Source organism: Pan troglodytes, chromosome 7 (genome assembly GCF_028858775.2).
Source record: "Pan troglodytes isolate AG18354 chromosome 7, NHGRI_mPanTro3-v2.0_pri, whole genome shotgun sequence".
Taxonomy (NCBI): Eukaryota; Metazoa; Chordata; class Mammalia; order Primates; family Hominidae; genus Pan; species Pan troglodytes.
This window is the reverse complement of record NC_072405.2, coordinates 8,156,314-8,178,513: the sequence shown is the minus strand read 5'-3', so window position 1 is coordinate 8,178,513 and position 22,200 is coordinate 8,156,314. Positions and strand designations below refer to the sequence as shown.

The 22,200-nt window shown below is 50.1% G+C and overlaps 1 protein-coding gene across 27 annotated transcripts in view; it reads right to left on the bottom strand.

The window, feature by feature from the left end:
- The window catches only part of DLGAP2 (DLG associated protein 2), a 1,020,080-nt gene that overhangs the window by 455,159 nt on the left and 542,721 nt on the right, over positions 1 to 22,200 (bottom strand). For all 27 annotated transcript variants that reach the window (XM_024345426.3, XM_024345427.3, XM_063816097.1 and 24 more), the window contains one exon: positions 4,948 to 4,980. In XM_024345426.3, coding sequence (XP_024201194.1) covers positions 4,948 to 4,980 — 33 coding nt within the window. The remainder of the gene's footprint in view (positions 1 to 4,947; positions 4,981 to 22,200) is intronic.

Sequence of the window (22,200 nt, the reverse complement as noted above, 5' to 3'; positions counted from 1 at the left end):
AGAAGACAGACTGGCTACAGCTGAGTCTGTTTTCCTACAAATATTAGTGGAACTTTTTAGTTCTTAAGCAACAATAATCACTAAAAACCACAAATAGCAATCAGAAAAGATCATTTTTATACAAAGTATTCAATTAAAGAGCTATGGTCTCAGAGAGACAGGGTGGCAGCTGTCTTTGAAACAGTGGTGCCCTCCCTCTCCACAGAGAGCAGAGAACAAGGCTGGGGTTATTTCTAAGCTCTTCAATATGCAATTTCAAGAAGCAACCCTATCATTTTTTCCCCAGAATTGTTAAGAGGTCTTAAAATGTTAAGACAACACATATTCAATTAAGGTTAAAAACAAAAACCCACTAAGGAGACTGCATTGTTTCGAATCACTTGTGGGGAAAATCTTGAATATCTTGTATTTAAAAAGCAAGAACTTAATGCTACTAACTGCACGAAAATTTTCCCAATATCTTGATTATGAGTTATGAAGGGAGAAGAGGTGGCCTGGGTTCCTCCTAGTTGTGATAAAATATAGGATTCTGTAGGTCTTCCCAAAATTCCAAGGGCAGCATGCAGATTGTGTTTCCAATAACCGAAGTAAAAACAACAAAAATGAAAACAGATTTAGAAAGAAAATCTCTTACCTTAAACTACTTAGTTTTTTTAAGACTTGAATTTTGCTTTTAGCCTGGAATTTCTAAAACATTACCCAAATAATCCAATATGTATTTCTGCCATCACAATCATCTATTGCTTCTTAAAGTTCCAATCTTAAGGCCTCGATTGCTAAAGAATCGTTCATGTCAACGTATCCCAACATTTTTGTAGCATTTTCTAATGCTACATTTATATAATAATATTAATAGCTGATTTTATTTCTTAGATTTAATGGGGGCAAATAACACAGATCGAAGACACTGTTATTACGTCGCTGTGGATTTCAAATACATTCTCCCAGCCCCACCAGGCATCATTATCTGTCTTCCCACATCGGAAAATCTATCTGCTGTGGTGACAAACCAAGCCATAAAAATGTAAACCAACAGACAAATCCATGAACTGACATCTGTGGCCCCACCCAATGTCCATAAACTTTCCTGTGTTCTAGTTGAAAAGCGAGTAGTATCATGCATCTGTCAATAAAGCTTAAAAAGAATCAGGTACTCTTAAATTATTTTCCTATATTAAATTGACAGATTATATCGCACACGGATTTTTGCTATGTCAAGATAAACCAGCCTGCCCTCTTATTGCTGTATAGTAACTGGTTACTGCCTTTATCTAAAAGGTAACAGGAATCACTAAGAAAATGATACAAATTGAGACCGTCTTAGTATTAAATTGGCAAATTATTATGACAACTGAGATTGTTATGAGTAAATGTATCATTATTATCAGGAGAGGTCTCTGCAAAGCAGAACCCTGTAGAAACTGCATTCCTGTAAATGGCATCGAGACCCTCGTTAACTAAAATGCCGCTCCATTTTCACGCCACGCTGCATTTCAAGGATTTAGTTGGGCTGTCTGTATCTTCTTGGTAGGAACAAAGGTACCAGTAAATAACAATCAATCTTTTAAACATTTTTATCTCATGAAAACATAGTCTCACAAGTTTCAAAACCTCGTAATACAGAACATGTAAGTAATTTGCATATTGAGATCATGATCTACATTTTATATACAATTAAAATTTTAAGTTCTCTGAAAAACAGGCCACACGATTATAGAGATTCCCCAACTGTAGAATTCTGAGGTCTCCAGCATCCTGTAAACTTTGTCCCTGGTTGCGTTTGTTTGACAGATATTATCATCTGAGACAGGGCTAATTATTCAATCTGTATCCAAAGAAGTAGCTCTCACAGACAGAACTAACCATTAAAATGCAAATAGGTGTTTCCCACTTCACTGGCTTAGCCACAGAAGGCTGTTAACAGCTTTCTGACAAGAAAGCGAGATGCTAAATGAGGTGGTGCCTTAACCTTCTGGATGTAATGAGCGCTGCACACCCACATCCGAGCCGCACACGCTGCCACCAGCCTCTGGCTGGTCATTTCTGTGCCACGACATTTATGAGTTAACTCGCAGAAGCTGCTGAAGAAATTACCAAACAAAAAGGCTGATTTCAGATTCCACTCTCTGCACCCAGCCAGCTCTCACTTAGACTAATTACTTAAATGATTTCAAAAATATATGAATATTCATATGACAGTGCTTTGCGAAAACTAAAGCACAGCTGAGACCTCGCCACAAAGCCTTCCTCCTCCCTGATCTGGAGCAACTACACTAGTACATCTGAAACACGGGGTGGCTTCAGAGAACCGCAGCCCAGTGAGGAGGGGCAGGCCAGAGCAGGGAGCCCCACCCCCCACTGCCCAGCCCCCCTCCCACCCCCACCCTCGGCTGGAGAGCCCCCAGAATTCTGCGGGGCTCCGCACCGGACAAGGAGAGTCTTCTTATTTGGAGTATAGTCTGTCTCGTTTTAAAGATCTGGAAGCTGACCTGCCCTCCCAGTCTGTCTGGCTTTAAATATCTGGAAGCTGACCAGCCCTCCCAGTCTGTCTGGTTTTAAAGATCTGGAAGCTGACCTGCCCTCCCAGTCTGTCTCGCTTTAAATATCTGGAAGCTGACCTGCCCTCCCAGTCTGTCTGGTTTTAAAGATCTGGAAGCTGACCTGCCCTCCCAGTCTGTCTCGCTTTAAGTATCTGGAAGCTGACCTGCCCTCTCAGTCTGTCTGGTTTTAAAGATCTGGAAGCTGACCTGCCCTCCCAGTCTGTCTGGTTTTAAAGATCTGGAAGCTGACCTGCCCTCCCAGTCTGTCTCGCTTTAAATATCTGGAAGCTGACCTGCCCTCCCAGTCTGTCTGGTTTTAAAGATCTGGAAGCTGACCTGCCTTCTAGAGCAGGAACGAACACGTTTCCTCCCCTCCTCACGCCACTGTCACACATTTGCTGGGAGCCGACAGTATGTGTGATATGGAGGCCAATCAAAGGCAGGTGCCCAGGGGAAGTGACCCTGGGATTGTCCAGGACCACGCACTCTGGTCTGACGTCAGTGGTGCTGGGCCTGAGAGGTCACAGACCTAAGGCTGGAGAGCCCTGATGGGGCCAGCTCACCTCCCCATGCTCTGGACGACTACGGTCGCCTCAGGTCAGCCTGTGCGAGCCAAGGTCCCTTCTAGAGTCAATCCCATGACCTAGAATGTCCCCAGAAATCATGCAATATCCATCCCTGAGCCAGGACTCCGGGGTGATTTACCAGCCTTCATTCAGTCCAAACCCTCGCCTCCAAACATCATGGATTCTGATTTACTGGGAAAAAACTCTCCTTTTATGACAGAAGTAAGTGGCATGTGACAACAAAACACACCCCACATGGGCCACTGTCCTTGGCAGAGGCAGACATTTGTTATTAGAAACAAGTAGACGAAAAGCAAGATGCAACGTGTTTAAACCACTATTTACAAGGTTTTATATTTCACAATTTCTCTCACACACTGAAAACTCTCGGTGAGGGGCTGGGGGAAAGAGAATGAAAAATGAACTCAAAGCATGATATGCTTTCCCTGGTGGGAATAGCAATGGAAGTTATAATGATAAGAACTAATAAAGCTTTCAAACACCCAACAGACAGGCTGCAGAATTTCATCATCCTCTGCAGCAGCCTTGGGGTCTCCAGGGGAAAGGACCTGTGGCTTCCCCATCACAGGCGGCCTCTGCCACACCCAGACCAGCATCCCAGGCTCCACCTGGGAACAGCCCCCACCTGGGAACAGCCCCCACCCACCTGACACTAAAACATCACATTACTTTTGACTCTGGAAATGCCAGGTGTCCAAAGTCTGATGTTTTGCATAAAAGTGAAGCTTATGATTTAAAAATGTACAGTGACTGACTTTACCATGGATATATCTGTGCGTTCCATGACTACTAAATGACACAGGAAAAAGTTTTAAAACCTTGTCATACTTCCCTTAACCACCAAATGAGGGAATTAAGTGTTTCATAGAAGTTCCAAGTTAATCCTATACTCACTTTTTCATTTTTGTGTTTTAAATTGCGAATAAGAGCCTTTCCAGTGGATGCGGTTGAGCTTCTGTGGCCCTGAGTATACAGAAGCCTTTAGTATTCGGCCCTTAGAGTCACGCGTTGGGATCATCTCTCCCCATCTCTCCCCGTGGGAGCAGAGCTGGGCTGGGCTCTGACCCAAAGGCACATTCCTGGGGTTGGCTGTGTCCCGAGTTCCCCGAGGCTGACTCTTTTTCTAGCCAATTTGCCTCTTTCTGCTGAAAACAGACCTCGAAATCAAAGCTCCAGTTAATTCAGAGTCCCCACTAATAGGGGTCAGGTGTTTATCACATTTTCCTTATTCTTTCAAATTAGACCATTGAAAAATATTACATCAATGCTGGCTTTCACTAGTTCCAAACAGTCAACAAATGACAGACTCAGGGGCCCTACTTTGCCGCGTGTTTTAAACACAGGAGACTTGCACAGAAAGTTAAATAAGCAACACTGATCAACATCACTCACAGCCAGCAAAGGCCCCACACACTCTCAGGCTGAGCCACCGACAGTCGGGAACGGCTTCCCAGATCCGACTCAGCCTCCGGCTCATTGGCACCTTGGGCGAATGCACTTAAAGCCAACAAGCCTGTATCAGCATCTGTTATCTCACAGAAACTGATGGAAATTTATCAATCCAGAACAAAAAAAAAATAAAGAAAATATTGCAATGTGATGGTAAAGCCAATTCTTCTTCAGAGACGAGCTGCTGAGTCCTAACGCTCACCTTGCACTTTGCTTCAATTATTTTACTCACGTTCCTATCAAACAGCACACAGACTGCGTCCTCAATGTTCAAGGTTCTCTCCAACACGTTTCACGGCAGACTGTTGCCAGCCACACACCTGTGAGCCGTGCGGCCCCCGCCCACCCCAGGCAGCATGTCAGGTACTCACCTTCCGGCTCCCCGCAGAGCGTGCACTGCGACTCTGAAAACAGAGACAGAGAGAAGCTGTTACACCCACAGGGTCTCAACCATGCAGTTAAAAAGATGCAACATCAGCAACAACAAAACTACAACTTTGAGATGACGCCGCTTGACCACGCCAGAGCCAGTGGACCCCTCCATAAACAAAGCCAGCTCTGGCCTTGCACGCCAGCAACTTTTACTTCAAAAGCTACCCTTGGCATATGTTTTAAAGATTACATTTTTACTTTTGAGAATTAAGAAACATTTTTTAAAAAATTTTACTAAGTTCTGGGATACATGTGCAGAACGTGCAGGTTACATAGGTATACACGTGCCATGGGGGTTTGCTGCACCCATCAATCCATCATCCAGGTTTTGAGCCCCGCATGCAATAGGTATTTGTTCTAATGCTCTCCCTCCCCTCATCCCCCCCAACCACCGACAGGCCCCAGTGTGTGACATTCCCCTCTATGTCCATGTGTTCTCGTTGTTCAACTCCCAGTTATGAATGAGAACATGTGGTGTTTGGTAGTAATGACCTGTCATATGCACACAGCGAATATACTTTCTTAATTGTATATGGCTGAACACAAATTACTTAGATGAAATAACAATGGTATATTTTATCCCAGTTTCAATATTGAAACCTTGACTTTAGCTACAGCTCTGTTACATCTCCTTTCAGGCACAAAAGTTATGAGCAAATGTGTATTATCTTTCAGGAAAACACTAAAATCCATGGGTATTGAGTCCCCTGTATGTAGGTCCCTGAGTGACTGTGAACTTGGCTCTGCCTGCAGAATGGACAGACACTTTGGGAGCACCGCATTTACACGGCATTTACAGTTGATCCTCACACAAGGAAGCTGAAGCAGGTGCACAGACACACAAGTGCAAGGTCTTCACGGGAAAGAATTCAGACTTGGGGGCCGGGTAGGCCTGGGTTCAAAGCCAGCTTCCATCCACTTTCCTGAGAACATGAGAGCAGGTGACCTAACCCCCAGCCCTGAACTAGTGTCAAGGAACCTGAGCCCACAAGGGTGGGAGAGGGAATGAGCATGTGCGTCAGATATCAAGGCTGCAGGGACAGCACTGGCCTGCACAGGCCCTCGGGAGAACACCAGCTCTTCCACGCCAGCGCTGGCCTGCACAGGCCCTCGGGAGGAAACCGCCAGCGCTGGCCTGCACAGGCCCTCAGAAAGACACTGGCTCTTCCACGCCAGCGCTGGCCTGCACAGGCCCTCAGAAAGACACTGGCTCTTCCACGCCAGCGCTGGCCTGCACAGGCCCACAGGAGGACACCGGCTCTTCCATGCCAGTGCTGGCCTGCACGGGCCCTCGGGAGGACACCAGCTCTTCCATGCCAGCGCTGGCCTGCACAGGCCCTCAGAAAGACACTGGCCGTTCCACGCCAGCGCTGGCCTGCACGGGTCCTCGGAAGGACACTGGCTCTTCCACGCCAGCGCTGGCCTGCACAGGCCCTCAGAAAGACACTGGCTCTTCCACGCCAGTGTGGGCCTGCATAGGCCCACAGGAGGACACAGGCTCTTCCATGCCAGTGCTGGCCTGCACAGGCTCTCGGGAGGACACTGGCTCTTCCACGCCAGCGCTGGCCTGCGCGGGCCCTCGGGAGGACACCGGCTACTCCACGCCAGCGCTGGCCTGCATGGGCCCTTGGGAGGACACTGGCTCTTCCACGCCAGCGCTGGCCTACACAGGCCCTTGGGAGGACACCGGCTCTTCCACGTTAGCGCTGGCCTGCATGGGCCCTCGGGAGGACACCAGCTCTTCCATGCCAGCGCTGGCTTGCACAGGCCCTCAGAAAGACACTGGCCGTTCCACGCCAGCGCTGGCCTGCACGGGTCCTCGGAAGGACACCGGCTCTTCCACGCCAGCGCTGGCCTGCACAGGCCCTCAGAAAGACACTGGCTCTTCCACGCCAGTGCGGGCCTGCACAGGCCCACAGGAGGACACCGGCTCTTCCATGCCAGTGCTGGCCTGCACAGGCTCTCGGGAGGACACTGGCTCTTCCACGCCAGCGCTGGCCTGCACGGGCCCTCGGGAGGACACCGGCTACTCCACGCCAGCGCTGGCCTGCATGGGCCCTTGGGAGGACAGTGGCTCTTCCACGCCACCGCTGGCCTGCACAGGCCCTCAGAAAGACACTGGCTCTTCCACGTCAGCTACAGAGGCACACACTCTGCCATCCAGCGTGACAGCCCGGGGCCCACAGAGGAGACGCCACGTAATGCCATCTGGCCTGAACCTTGAAGGACCAGCAGGATGTTAAATAGTAATCTGGGGAGGGAGCACAGACGTCCCAGGAAAGGCACGGACAAGGTGGACAGGCAGGGGACAGCAGCAGCATCTGCCCAGAAGGATGGGGCGGGAGGGTGGAGGGGCAGGCAGAGAGGTGAGCGGAGGGCGTTCAGAGGGAGCGGAACATTAAAAAGGGAGTTGAGGGGTTGTTCAAAATAAAAGTTAGGAGGCAGCAAGGGATTCTGAGGCAGAGCCTCACAGGCTCTCATGGTTCCTTTGGAAGGTGACCTTGGTGGCTGGGTGGGGCGGGGACGGAGCTCACGCGGGAGCCGTGTGTGTGGCAGGTCGGGCTCTGTGGGTGAGCGGGAGAGGGTTGGTGGAAAGGAAAGAGCATGAATCGTCCTTTAAAACTGTGACTGACAGCTCTACTGAGCTCTCCCGACTTCGGGGAGACAGACCCACATGCCTCGGGGTGGACACATCTGACCGCACCTGCCTTCACGGGCGCCGGTGGAGGGGACAGGAGAGAAGACGTCGGGGCCGCAGGGCAGGACCTGAAGTAGAAGCCATCGGACGCAGGAGCCCTGGGCCCAGGGCCACACTGCTCTGTGTGAAAGGAACAGGGCAGGCCATGGTCCACGCACGGGGCCACCTCTATCCCAGCCACCACCATTCACAAGGCCTGTGGAGGGAGGCGGGGCTCCTGTTACCCAGGGGACGCGGGGCAGCCAGCTCAGACTCAGGCCATCCCATCGCTGCCATCACTGAAGCAGACCCTCAGGTTTAGTTGACCTGGAAACGCAGGCACCACCCCTTCACAAATTCTGCAGAAAGTGGGGAGAAGGCATCTCACTCGGGAACAGAGGGCCCACAGTCAGTTTCCCCTCAGTTTCCAAGGCGAGACTCCCCACGTGGGCATCTGATTGCAGGAGGCGCGGACATGACTGTGTCCCTGTGCACACACACAGCAGCCGGGCAGGAGAGGACACACGCACAGCGCCCAGGCAGCAGAGGACACGCACACAGCACCCGGGCAGGAGACGACACACACACAGCACCCGGGCAGGAAAGGACACACACACAGCGCCCGGGCAGGATGAGACGGGCACACACACAGCACCCAGGCAGGAGAGGACACACACAGCACCTGGGCAGGAGAGGACAGACGCACAGCGCCCAGGCAGGATAAGACGGCACACACACAGCACCCAGGCAGGAGAGGACACACACAGCACCCACGCAGGATGAGAGGACACACACACAGCACCCGGGCAGGAGAGGACACACACATGGCACCCAGGCAGGATGAGAGGACACACAGACAGCACCCGGGCAGGAGAGGACACACACACAGCACCGAGGCAGGAGAGGACACACATACAGTGCTCGGGCAGGAGAGGACACACACACAGCTCCCAGGCAGGAGAGGACACACACACAGCACCTGGGCAGGAGACAACACACACACAGTGCCTGGGCAGGATGAGGACACACACACAGCACCCAGGCATGAGAGGACACACACAGCACCCAGGCAGGATGAGAGGGCACACACACAGCACCCAGGCATGAGAGGACACACACAGCACCCAGGCAGGAGAGGACACACACACAGCGCCCGGGCAGGAGAAGACACACACATAGCACCCAGGCAGGATGAGAGGACACACACACAGCACCCGGGCAGGAGAGGACACACACACAGCACCCAGGCAGGAGAGGACACACACAGCACCCACGCAGGATGAGAGGGCACACACACAGCACCCAGGCATGAGAGTACACGCACAGCACCCAGGCAGGAGAGGACACACACACAGCGCCCGGGCAGGAGAAGACACACACATAGCACCCAGGCAGGATGAGAGGACACACACACAGCACCCCAGGCAGGAGAGGACACACATACAGTGCTCGGGCAGGAGAGGACACACACACAGCTCCCAGGCAGGAGAGGACACACACACAGCACCTGGGCAGGAGACGACACACACACAGCGCCCGGGCAGGATGAGGACACACACACAGCACCCAGGCAACAGAGGACACACATACAGTGCTCGGGCAGGAGAGGACACACACACAGCTCCCAGGCAGGAGAGGACACACACACAGCACCTGGGCAGGAGACGACACACACACAGCATGCGGGCAGGATGAGGACACACACACAGCACCCAGGCAACAGAGGACACACATACAGTGCTCGGGCAGGATGAGGACACACACACAGCACCCAGGCAGGAGAGGACACACACACAGCACCCAGGCAGGATGAGAGGGCACACACACAGCACCCGGGCAGGATGAGAGGGCACACACACAGCACCCGGGCAGGAGAGGACACACACTCAGCTCCCGGGCAGGAGAGGACACACACACAGCACCCGGGCAGGATGAGAGGACACGCACACAGCGGCCGGGCAGGATAAGAGGACACACACACAGCGGCCGGGCAGGAGAAGACACACACACAGCGCCCAAGCAGGATGAGAGGACACACACACAGCACCCGGGCAGGATGAGGGGACACACACACAGCGCCTGGGCAGGAGAGGGCACACAGCACCCGGGCAGGAGAAGGAGAGCACACACACACAGCACCCGGGCAGGAGAGGACACACACACAGCACCCGGGCAGGAGAGAGCACAGACACAGCACCTGGGCAGGAGAGGGCACACACACAGCACCCGGGCAGGAGAGGCAGGATGAGAGGGCCAGGGAGTAAGGCCCACGGAGGAAAAGTCAGGAGCGGTCTTTGTGGGAGTGCAGTGAACTGCGTGGGCCAGGGAAGCTAAAATCCAAAAGTCAACAACTCTGCACACTCACTCGGCCCCCGAAACCCAAAAGGGATTTTTTCGTCTCATCCTGAGAAGAGCTAAGGCAGGAGGTTCCCGGGAAAGACACCACTGAGTCATACAGACAAAAAACTGCTTTAAATGAGAGCACGAAGCTCTGAAACCCTATTTTGGAATGCAGATGCGAGAAGCCGTCTTAGGCCATAGATCGTGATTTTCCCCAAACAAAAAGTCAGTGCTGCCAATGATCGCGCCCCACGGTAAGTTCATGAGAGCCACTTCCAAACTAGAGGCTCCGAGGAGGCCCACGACATAGAAGCCCATTGCATCTTATTTAATCAAGACGTTCCTAAATGTGACCACTGAGACCTTGGCAGGACACTCAGGAACACGGAGTGAACACGCATGTCAGGAACTGTGGGATCCACTCTGGCCTCCCACGTGGAGGAGACCATGAGGCCTTGATGGACCCATCAGAGGTCACATGATGGGGACAGAGCGGAGTCCTGGATGTGCCCGGGGTTCCCCCAGGGCAGGGGAGACGCCGGCTTCACCATGGTGCCTGTGGGAGGCACTGATTTCAGGGAAGGGAGAGGCAGACTGAGACCTGCAAGGGTGGGATCTGTGACCAGCCCTCAGTGCTGAGCCCACAGGCACACTGGGTTCAACTTGGCCCCCCTGGCCATGGCTGTCCCCACTCAGTGCCCCCAGGAGGGACTGGAAGCCTCACGAGGCGGCTCACTCAGACATGGATCAGAGACTGTGGTTCCGCACCTCTCGTCCAACACGAACCAAAATGTGAGTCAAAACTGACCACAGATTCAGGGCTTTCCCCACAGTTCATCTTCATCACAGGTCACATATGTTTAAAATCACCCAGCAAGCTGAACACACAGCAAGCGTACTCACAGCAGCACGGACCCTTTCAATGAATTCTTCCCCAAGGAACACCCATTAAAAAATATTCACAATGTAGAGGAGACTTCACCTCCATACACTGTGGATTCATCATCATTAGTGCAGATTCTCACGTAAATTAGGAGAAGACCACGCTGATCTGTGCTAATTGACACAGATGGAGAAGTCTGTCTGATGGTTTTGTGTACGTGAACCTGAACCCTCACCACACGCGGCCCGCTGAGAACCGGCTCATTCCCCGAGCTCCACACGTGAACGGCAAACGCCCAGCCCAGTGTTTTCTGGCACAAGGTGCCTTATTTTAATCTGCTAGAAAAGAGGAAACTGCAGCATCTCCTGTGTAAATTCATAGAGCATTTTATCTATGGAGGCTACTCTAAATTTATGCACATATTTTTGGAGAGGCAGCTTTGAGGTCTGTGAAGCCGAGCGCACGCTATCTCTGGCTTCTGCACGGAGTCGGCCTCCGCAGCACCCGCCCTCCCTCCTGACACCAACCCGGGGAGGGGTGCGCAGTAGCAGCCGACGGAGCCGGGAGATAAAGGGGCCCTGGCAGCTCTCCTGGAGCCCCGGGAAGAAACGGCACACACAGGAACCACCCAGCGGCTGCAGCCCTGCGTGGTGGACACAGCCCGGGGCCTTGGCTGGAGCTCCTCAGGGCGAAGCCAAGCTCAGTGTTGCTGGGGATGGGTACCGCTTTCCTGAGGCTGGTTCCAACCTAGCCGTGAATGCAAAGAGCATCTGTGCTCCTTCCACAGGAAGCCACGCGGGGACAGGCCCGGGCGTGGGCGGCGTTTGCCATGGGCCGTGCAGTGCAGGCAGCGGAGGGACAGCGGGATGAGGGCGGGCACTGGGAGGCCCGGCACTGGGAGGCCCGTGGGGGAGCCTAGATGCGAGGCCCAGCACTGGGCTGCTGTGACAATCACACTAATTTGTTGCCTCCCCCGTCCTCTGTCCTCCTCTGCCTCCCTCCAGCTGCTACAGTGACTAAGACACAGAGGGAGAAAACCACCACCGTCTTTCCTCTTCCAAGTCTCCGAGCACACGGCAGGATCCTCTGCTCGTCAAGAAAGGCTCCATGCCAGCAGCCACCTGGAGGCACCGCATCCGGCCGCACTTCAACAGGAGCTCTAGACGACAGCAGGCCTGCCCGGCCGCCATGGCCACTGCCCAGCCATGACACCCGGCGGCCTCGCTAGCACCTCTCACACAGCACAGAGCACGAAACCATGACTCTTTGTCAAGAATATGTGAATAGGCACTCACTCATGCAGGCAATTGATATAACACAAGTGTGGGACACCATGACCCAGGACATGACTGGGAGACAACACAACACACCACGTGACAACACCACCATGTGACAAGTGTGACATGACGTGACTGTGACACCGTGACCCAGGACAACACAACACACCCACATGACAACACCACATTGTGACAAGTGTGACATGACGTGACTGTGACACCACGACCCAGGACAACACAACACACCCATGTGACAACACCACAGTGTGACAAGTGTGACACGACATGACTTTGACACAGTGATCCAGGACAACACAACACACCCACATGACAACACAGTGTGACAAGTGTGACATGACATGACTGTGACACCGTGACCCAGGACAACACAACACACCCGTGTGACAACACCACAGTGTGGCAAGTGTGACATGACATGACTTTGACACCGTGATCCAGGACAACACAACACACCCACATGACAACACAGTGTGACAAGTGTGACATGACATGACTGTGACACCGTGACCCAGGACAACACAACACACCCGTGTGACAACACCACAGTGTGGCAAGTGTGACATGACATGACTTTGACACCGTGATCCAGGACAACACAACATACCTACATGACAACAGTGTGACAAGTGTGACATGACATGACTGTGACACCGTGACCCAGGACAACACAACACACCCATGTGACAACACCACAGTGTGGCAAGTGTGACATGACATGACTGTGACACCGTGACCCAGGACAACATGACTGTGGGAAAACAGGCCCACGTGGTAACACAATACTGTGACGTGGGTACAGGACACATGACCCTAAGACAACACGATGCGAGAATATGCAACACGCCTACAGGACATGGCCGTGCAACAGTGTGATGACGTGACGTGACTATGGGACACCACAACCCTAGGACAAGGTGACAACGTGACTGTATGACAAAGACTATATGACAACATGGCCACATGGCTGTATGACACGATGACCTGACTCCACAATCACATGACTGTGTTCCAACATGACCTGACACAGAGGCCAAAAACTCCACTCATCATCACCTGAGTGATGCTTAAATAACTTATACTTCAGCCAGGCACCGTGGGTTGCACGTGTAATCCCAGCACTCTGGGAGGTCGAGGTAGAATCACCAAGGCCTGGGAATTTGAGGCTGCAGTGAGCCAAAATACACCAGTGCACTCCAGCCTGGGGACAGACAGAGACCCTGTCTCAAAAATAAATCAGTAAATACAATTTGTGGATGCTATGGAATCTTATCTGCTCAAATGGAAAACTCCAACATTAAAAAACAGAAAGAGCAAAAGGTAAAACACTATCTCATTTTTGTTTTTGGATGTGTATTCTTTAATACTGACTTAATATTCATAGAAAACCTACCTTGTGTCAGGTACTATACTAGGAGATAGTCATTGATGATATTCTAATAACACTAGTCATGTATATTTATAAATGCTAAGTAAAAGCCCAGGATGACAGTAAATTTTTAGAAGTTATTTCTCAGGGAGAAATTGTAGTAACGATATTGCTTGTTGCACGGGTTAGGGAAGGGAGACAAGAATACAAAGTAACATTCTCGTCAACATGGGTTAATTTCTAATTTTAAAACCAATGTTTAAACTGCAGATAGTTGATGTACAAAGAAAAAATACCCGTAGCAGAAAGCCAACCCCTAAATATTCACCCAGACTTCACCACTGTGCCACGTACCGAGGTCACACAACTGTGCTTGCATCCCTTAAATTTGTACAAATGAAGACAACACAACAAAGCCGCCTAAGGGCACGTTTCTCAGAGCGTCACCCCATCGTTACCTGGCGCCTGACTGTAATCAGGAAGCAGGCCGACATAAGTGTGCTCCAAGGTTAATTAATAAATCGTGTGTAGGACAGTTCCTTCAATTACATAATTGCATTCAAACTCAAGTCTCATTCAATTTTTTTTAATGAAGTGAAACAACGTGAAGGCAAACCCAGCAGTGACTGGCTTTAATAAAGCAATGAACGATAGGAACAACCGTGAAAGTCAGATGCACAGACAGGGAGGGAACGCGTCTTCTCTTTGCCTAAAGCTATTGCTTCTGGACCGAGATAATTACCTGCTCAGGATCCTCATGTGAGCGCAACCAAGTTCTCATGGCCAGACGGACGCACGGATGCTCAGCTATCCTCAGAGAAGACATTCATTCACTCCCTTCTTCCTTCAACGAACATGACTGAACATCTACCACGGTCCTAGTGTTGCTCCACATGCTGGGAGACATGTGGAGTGTCAACGCAGGATGCTGCGATCAACAGAGGATGTCTCATTCGGGAGCCCCTGACCCCTGCAGCTGTGTCAGGAGGAAGTGTGCGTTGTGCAGACCCAGGCACTGGAGTTGCTCTGGAGACAAACTGTGAGCTCACAGCTCATCCTCTCTGCTCGCCATTGTCACGTCCTGAAATGCCATATCTGACTTTGGGGTGTTTCTGGGGAGCAGATTTATCTTCAGAGTAAGCTTAGCCTAAGAAAGACTACTGGGCACGGTGGCTCACTCCTGTAATCCCAGCACTGTGGGAGGCCGAGGCAGGCAGATCACAAGGTCAGGAGATCGAGACCAGCCTGACCAACATGGTGAAACCCCATCCCTACTAAAAATACAAAAATTAGCCGGGTATGGCAGCATGCACCTGTAGTCTCAGCTACTCGGGAGGCTGAGGCAGAACAATCACTTGAACCCGGGAGGCAGAGGTTGCAGTGAGCTGAGATCGCACCACTGCACTCCAGCCTGGGTGACAGAGCAAGACTCTCTCTCAAAAAAAAAGAAAATAAAGTTAATTAGCTTATTAAAATCTCTAAGGAAAAACAAGGTCTCAGTATTATTCAACCCAAATATGTGCTCACTGCCTAACAGATGTGCACCCAGGGTTAAGAACTAGCTAAAAAATAAATGGCCCACCCCTGAATAATCAATAGTTTATTTTTATATCCTTTTAATCTATGAAACTCAATGCTGCTCATGACTCCAATCTCACCAGCTCCATGACAGCTGTGTGTGAATAATCAGCTTGTTTATGTCTTTCATTCAGTTCGGGAAAAAGAAGCCCAAAGAAATGAAGTGATTTGCCTGTGGTCAGCCATTCAGTCGTATAAGGAATTATTCTAGTTTCGTTTTTAACAATTTGCAAAATATTTCATCAAGCAAAAGACTGTTCAGTGAAATCTCTTTCCTAGCTTTTTATGAGAACATGAGAAATAGATAAGAGCAGAGAAATAGAAGAAAGTTGTATTTAGGCCTCAGTAATTAAGCAACACCTGAAGAGATGACATAAGGAACTAGATGGGAAGCACACTGACAGTGCACTCCACTCATGGGCAAATGAGGGGCCCTGAGACGCTCATGCAGGCTGAGACCTTCCCGCGGGACCCACAGACAGGCCCAGTGGCCCATTTCTGAGTCTGCCATTCTGCTTCTGAAATGTGCTCCCAATGCTAAGAGTTCTGAGCCTGTGGAGTTCTTGCCATTCTCTTCTCTCCAGCAGTGAAGCAGGCAAGGGTAGAGCGGTGCTTTCTCATTAATCCAGCCACCCTCCCAGGGACAGCATGCAGGACACTCGTGTTGAACTCCATTTCTGGTGTTCTCAGCCTCTGTCCTAGCTTAGTCTCTTCAATGTCACAGCAGCATAAAGGGCCTCTCTCCTAAACATGGGATGTCCCCAGGGTCCTGCTCTTACATTGTGGCTGAGCTCAGCCTTCACAGCCTCTCTGAGAAATTCATCCAATGTCAAGTTTTCACCTTCACTTATTTATGCCAAAGGTGTCCTCAAGCTTCAGAAGCATAGAGCCAAATACCTGGTGACCGTGTGCAGGTCCCATCTCCATCACTCCACTGAAAACATCACTTCCCACAGTCCGGACCCAGAAGCCTCCTCGATTCACCTTTCTCCGCACAGTGAACCTCACCGTCCACTTCCACCTACGGGGCATCCGCCACTCCCTCTCTCCTATGCCCAGTCCTCTTCCCAGGTGCCCTGAACTCAGCCATTACCCAGGCTGGCACCGCCTCCCACACTGATCTCAAAGGTCTTCCCGGCCACCGACGTGGACCATCACTCCCACACTGATCTCAAAGGTCTTCCCGGCCACCGACGTGGACCATCAGACTCACACACTTATCTCAAAGGTCTTCCCGGCCACAGACATGGACCATTACTCCCACACTGATCTCAAAGGTCTTGCCGGCCACCGACGTAGACCATCACTCCCACACTGATCTCAAAGGTCCTGCCGGGCACCGACGTGGACCATCACTCCCACACTGATCTCAAAGGTCTTCCCGGCCACCGACGTGGACCATCACTCCCACACTGATCTCAAAGGTCTTGCTGGCCACTGACGTGGACCATCACTCCCACACTGATCTCAAAGGTCTTGCCGGCCAATGACGTGGACCATCACTCCCACACTGATCTCAAAGGTCTTCCCGGCCACCGACGTGGATCATCACTCCACACTGATCTCAAAGGTCTTCCCAGCCACCGATGTGGACCATCACTCCCACAATGATCTCAAAGGTCTTGCCAGCCACCAATGTGGGCCATTAGACTCACACAAGCATCTGCACGGGTGTCAGGGCATGTCCCTTGCGTGGCGATGCCACACACATCCCCAGTGGTTCATGCTCAACCTCCAGGAGTCCTTCAAGTACAAATCCTTCTAATTCCGTCTTCATCGTGTGAAAGTAGGTGCAATTGTCTTCACTAAACTTGGATGGTAAGTTTAGGATTTCCTAGTAGTATCTTAAGCATTGTGCATCTCAATAAAAACCCAGTATTTAATTTTTCAGCCTGATGCAGAAGAGCATGATGAATTCCCAAATCCAGTGGCTCTGTGCTGCTCCCCTCAGTGACAGGAGGCTGAGGAGACACACTGAGGAGAAGGTCCCTGAGCTCTCAGCAGCCGCGGATGGCAGGAGGCCCTGGTTGAGGGAAGGATGCCAAGTTGGAGATGGGAAAGTGGTTAGTGCCTCCAAAAGCACCATCGCTTTAAATTCACATTCCCGAACAGAACTGTGAATAGTGGGAAATTCGTTTATATATGTCCAAACTGACTGCAAGTTTCTAGAACTCTACCATTTTGTGGTTGCGTTCTCGCCTTAATTTATTACTTTTGTCTGGGCCAATTACCCACATCTTGAATATTAATTTGACCAAGTGCTATGGAGTAATTACAAAGCATTCAGAAGACACCTATGGGAATCCTATTCATGACAAATTTAAGATATTTAGAAACCAAATAGCTTAATTTGAATTAAAATGTAGACACTGATAGTACATAAATAGCAGGAACAAATATCAACATGAAATTTGAGTGTAGAATTAGAAAGAGTTCTTCCTCAATAGATGCATTTCCTAAACGCTGAGGCCTTCCCTGCTTGTCAGGCAAAGGAGGCGCCTCTGTCCTCCCCACAGCAGTCATACTGGGACCACCCACCCTTCGTGCTCGACCACACCAGTGTCCTGTGTACCTCGGGGTCTCCATGTGTGCCACTGTGCACAAAGTATGTCTGCCTCTGCCCTTTTTTTCCTGGAAAACTGTTCTTCACTGCTTTTTTAAAAGTGATTTATTCCTAACAGCTTTATTCAGATATCATTCACACACCATATGATTCACCCACTGAAAGTGCACAGCTCAATAGCATACTCACAGAGCTGTGCAGCCATCCCCACAATCAATCACATAACATTTCGTCACTCCAAAAATAAATCCATGCCCTTCGGCAGTTAACCCTCATTTCCGTGCCCCCAGCCCCAGGCCACCACTAATCTACTTTCTATATAGATTTGCCTGTTCTGAACACTGCACATAAATGGAATCCTATCTGTGGTTTTCATGACTGGCTTCTTTCACGTAGAAAATGTTTCTGAGGTTCGTCTGTGTCATAGCATGCATCGGTGCTCCATTCCTTTATTGCTAGAGAAGATTCCATTGCACGGATGGACCACAGCATATTTATCTACCCCTCCGTTTCTGGATACTTGACCTGGGTTGTTTCTATCTTTGAGTATCACGAATAATGCCTCTGTAAGCAATCAGGTATCAGTTTTTTTAGTGGACATATGTTTCATTTCTCTTGGGTATGTACCAAGAAATGGGATTTATGGTCATATGGTAACTCTATGTTTAAACTTCTGAGGAAATGCCTCACTTTCCAAAGTGGCTGCACGATTTTCTATTCCCAAAGGTCGTGTATGAAGGTTCCAGTTTCTCCAGGATCTTGCCAGCACTTACGATTGTCTGTCTCTGCCATTATGGCCACCCTAACACGTGGGCAGTGGTGTCTCATTGTATTTTGATTTGCATTTCCCGGCTGGTCAATGATGTCCAGTGTCTTTCCACACCTTCTGTGGGTGAATTGCCTGTTCATGCCCTCTGCCCATCCCTTTCTCAGCTTGTCTTTTTATGTGCTTTAGGAGTTCTTCTAAATAGAAACCTTTTTTACACATACGCTTTGCAAACATTTTACCTCATTACTTGAGTTTCCTTCTTACTTTATTGATGGTAACCTCTGAAACACACAAAAAACTTTATTTTGTTAAAGCTCAACTGGCTTATTTTTTCTTTTGTTGCTTGTGCTTTGCGCTTTGGGTGTCATCTCTAAGAAACCACTGCTTAATCTAAGATCACAAAGATGCACATCCTTGCGGTTTTATAATTTTATCTCTTGCCTTTAGGTCTTTGACCCATTTTGAGCTAGTGTTGTGTATGGAGCAGGTGGGGCTGGATTTGGGATGTCTGCCTGTGGGTGTCCAGTTGCCCCAGTGCCATGTGTAGAAATCCTACTCATTCTTTAGATTTGTTGCAAATATTGACCCTTTGGTGAGGCAGCCTCATCCCCTCCATTGTGAACTAATTGCCCCTTCCTATGTTTCTATGGCACCTCTTTTACAACACTTTAACCTCATTATAATATAATATTTTGCCTTTCCTCCTCAGGAGCTCATATCTCTATGTTCATACAGCGTTTAACACATGCTCAGCCAATAGTGTATGCTTTTGAGAAAAAATGGTCTATGACCTATCAGTCATTCAACAGTTATTTATTAAGCAAGTCTACATTGTGACAGAGTCTATGCCGGGCACTAGGGTGCAAAATGAAGTTGTCTAAGGACACAGGTACATGCACCTACAAATGCACTCTAACCGTATCACACTCAGAGGCATCGAAGAGCCTCTGGCATGCACAGGAGCCTGCACCTGGGAGCATCCGACACTCACCATCCCTATGGTGGAATGCAGAGGCTGGGAGCTGACACTCACCATCCCTACGGTGGAGTGCGGAGGCTGGGAGCTGGCACTCACCATCCCTATGGTGGAGTGCGGAGGCTGGGAGCTGGCACTCACCATCCCTACGGTGGAGTGCGGAGGCTGGGAGCTGGAAGGTAGATGAGGACACACAGCAGGGACTTGATCAGTTTCTTTAATAAGAGAACAGATGCTGAGGCACTGGACTTAATCATGTGGATAGTGAGGTTACTCAGGGGCCTGAAGAAAAGGAGTTATATAAGTAAATGCGGACTCAGGAAGGTTTCTCTGGTGGCAGGGTGGGTGGCCCACCTGAGAGAAGAGACAGCAGAGGCGAGATGCTCTGTTGTTTGGGACTTGAGGAGGATCACGGCATGACTGAGGCAGCGGCGTGGGCATCGGCAGGCTCCAGCCCCACCGAGTATGGGACATGGGAACCGTGCCATGAATCCTCTTTAGGGAAGAAGAGGGGTCCAAACAAATTAATGTGAGGAAACCAAAACATAAAGAATTTTGTAATATATCGTAAGCGAGAAGAAAAAATAAGAGGAAACGAGAATAACATGAAATGACAACAGAACATAAATAATGCAATGGCCAAATCCAGAACATCTCTCTGAGGGGCCAAGTCCAGAACATCTGGCCTCAGATGACAGAGGGTGCAGCCCAGGCAGCTGCGCAGGAGGAATGACCATCGCTCACCAGTGTCTGGGTTTCTAGGTGTATGCATGTGCACCGGCAGCTTTACTGAGGTGCCAAGACCTCGCAGAGCAGAGCTGCACCAGCTCCCGCCTCACCTCTACAGGGCACCAGCCCCTTCCCTTGAGGAGCTAAGCAAACCCCAGGGCAGGGGCCTGCAGGCTCTCTGAAGGCCAGGCGGGTCCTCACTCCCCTGGTGTGTCCACTTAATGTGAGCTCCATGAGCACGCCCTGCCTTTCCCAGGCAGAGCTCAGGGTAACCGCCCACAAAGGACAAATATTCAAGCAGTCGGGAAAAACAAAGTAAGGCAACATGGGGACGTGAAAACAAAGGAGGGAGCTGGCAAGTTTGCCTAGGGAAGGGGGTCAGGAATGGCTCCCCAGAGAAGACGATGCTTGGGATGATATTTGAGTCATCAGAGAAAGTTCTGTCCATCCATCCATCTATCAATCCATCCACTGTCTATCTGTCCATCCATCCGTCAATCCATGGATTCACCTGTCTGTCTGACCATCCACCCATCCGTCCATCTGCCCGTCCGTCCACCCATCTATCCATCGGTCCATCTGTCCATCCATCCGTCCATCCATCCATCCGTCTGTCTGACCATCCATCCGTCCATCTGTCCATACATCCATCCATCCACCCACCTATGCACTCACTCACTGTGGGTCCCTTACCATTAAGGAGGAGAGGGCATGTTAATCAGGGAATCCTAAGAACAAACATACAAGGTCAACGGCAACAAGTGCCACAGAGGAGTGGCGCAGAGGGCTCAGGCAAGGGTGGGCCTCCTTCTGCACTGGGGGAGCTTCCTTGAGGAAATGTACCTGAGCAGGATTCAAGAGGAAGTGGGCAGGGTGGGTGCAACATTCCAGGGATGGGACATTTCATAAGAAACAAGTGAACAAGGTCCGTGGCCAGGAAAGAACAGACAGGCCAAGCCCTTCGCTGCTGACCCCTGGCTGGTGACGTGGGGCCTTGCCCATTCCATGCACTTTCTAGCCATGAGCAGGTAATGGCATAGCTCCTCCAAATCCTCCAGAACCCCACCCTGCCCCGTCACCTGCATCCTCTCATATGTCTGACAACCAACCCCTTTCCCCGGACCGCCCCTCTTCCACAAACACATCAGGCCTCTCTCAGGCCCTCAGTTCCCAGAGCTCTGCCAGCAAACTGGATAAACTAATTAGTGTCTTCGTGTTAATTAATGTTCTGTTGTTTATATAAGCTATGGGATTTCTGTTCCTGTCATGGTCCCTTTAGGTAGGTTTATCTACAAACAAATTAAATCCCATTATACCAAATTATACTGGAATATACGCCAATCATCAAAGCAAGTCTACCTGCGTACCATTCCCTGGAGTTCCCTCAGAGACCATCTCGGGCCATAAAGGAATGTTTCAGTAGAGGCAGTGATCATCATTCATGTACCTTGTCATATTAAAACTTCAAGAACATTTATTAGAAAAGTCATTTTAACAGTGTGACAATTACATTTTTCTCTACAATATCAAGTTGTGAAAATTAACTCATCAGATTTAAGAGTGTCGTGCCGCTGAACTTTAAAATTAAACAAGACCAACCTGAAGGTTTCCAGAATTTATTAGTTTTTTTTTTTCACCACTTACATATGTTTTGCTGGTTAAAATCTAAATTACACACTTGCCCTGAAAAATTAAAATTATACAGTTAATTCAAGTCATTTCCACTGGTTAAAATGGAGTATTTTACAAATGCCTTAGAGCAGTGTGGAGTGAAAAGTCTGTAGAAGCTGACTGGCTCCACCCAGGAGAGAACTGGATCAAAGGCCCCCATGGGAAACATGTTCTGCTTCCTCTGTAGGGCTACTACCCGTATAGGCCTCCGAAAGTAACTGCAGTAACGTCAAGGAAGAAATAAATAATGCGTCAGGGTGTGAGAGAGCTCCAGACACAGCACTATGTGAGAGAACTGGACACAGGGCCATGTGAGACAGAACTAGACACGGCGCCATGTGA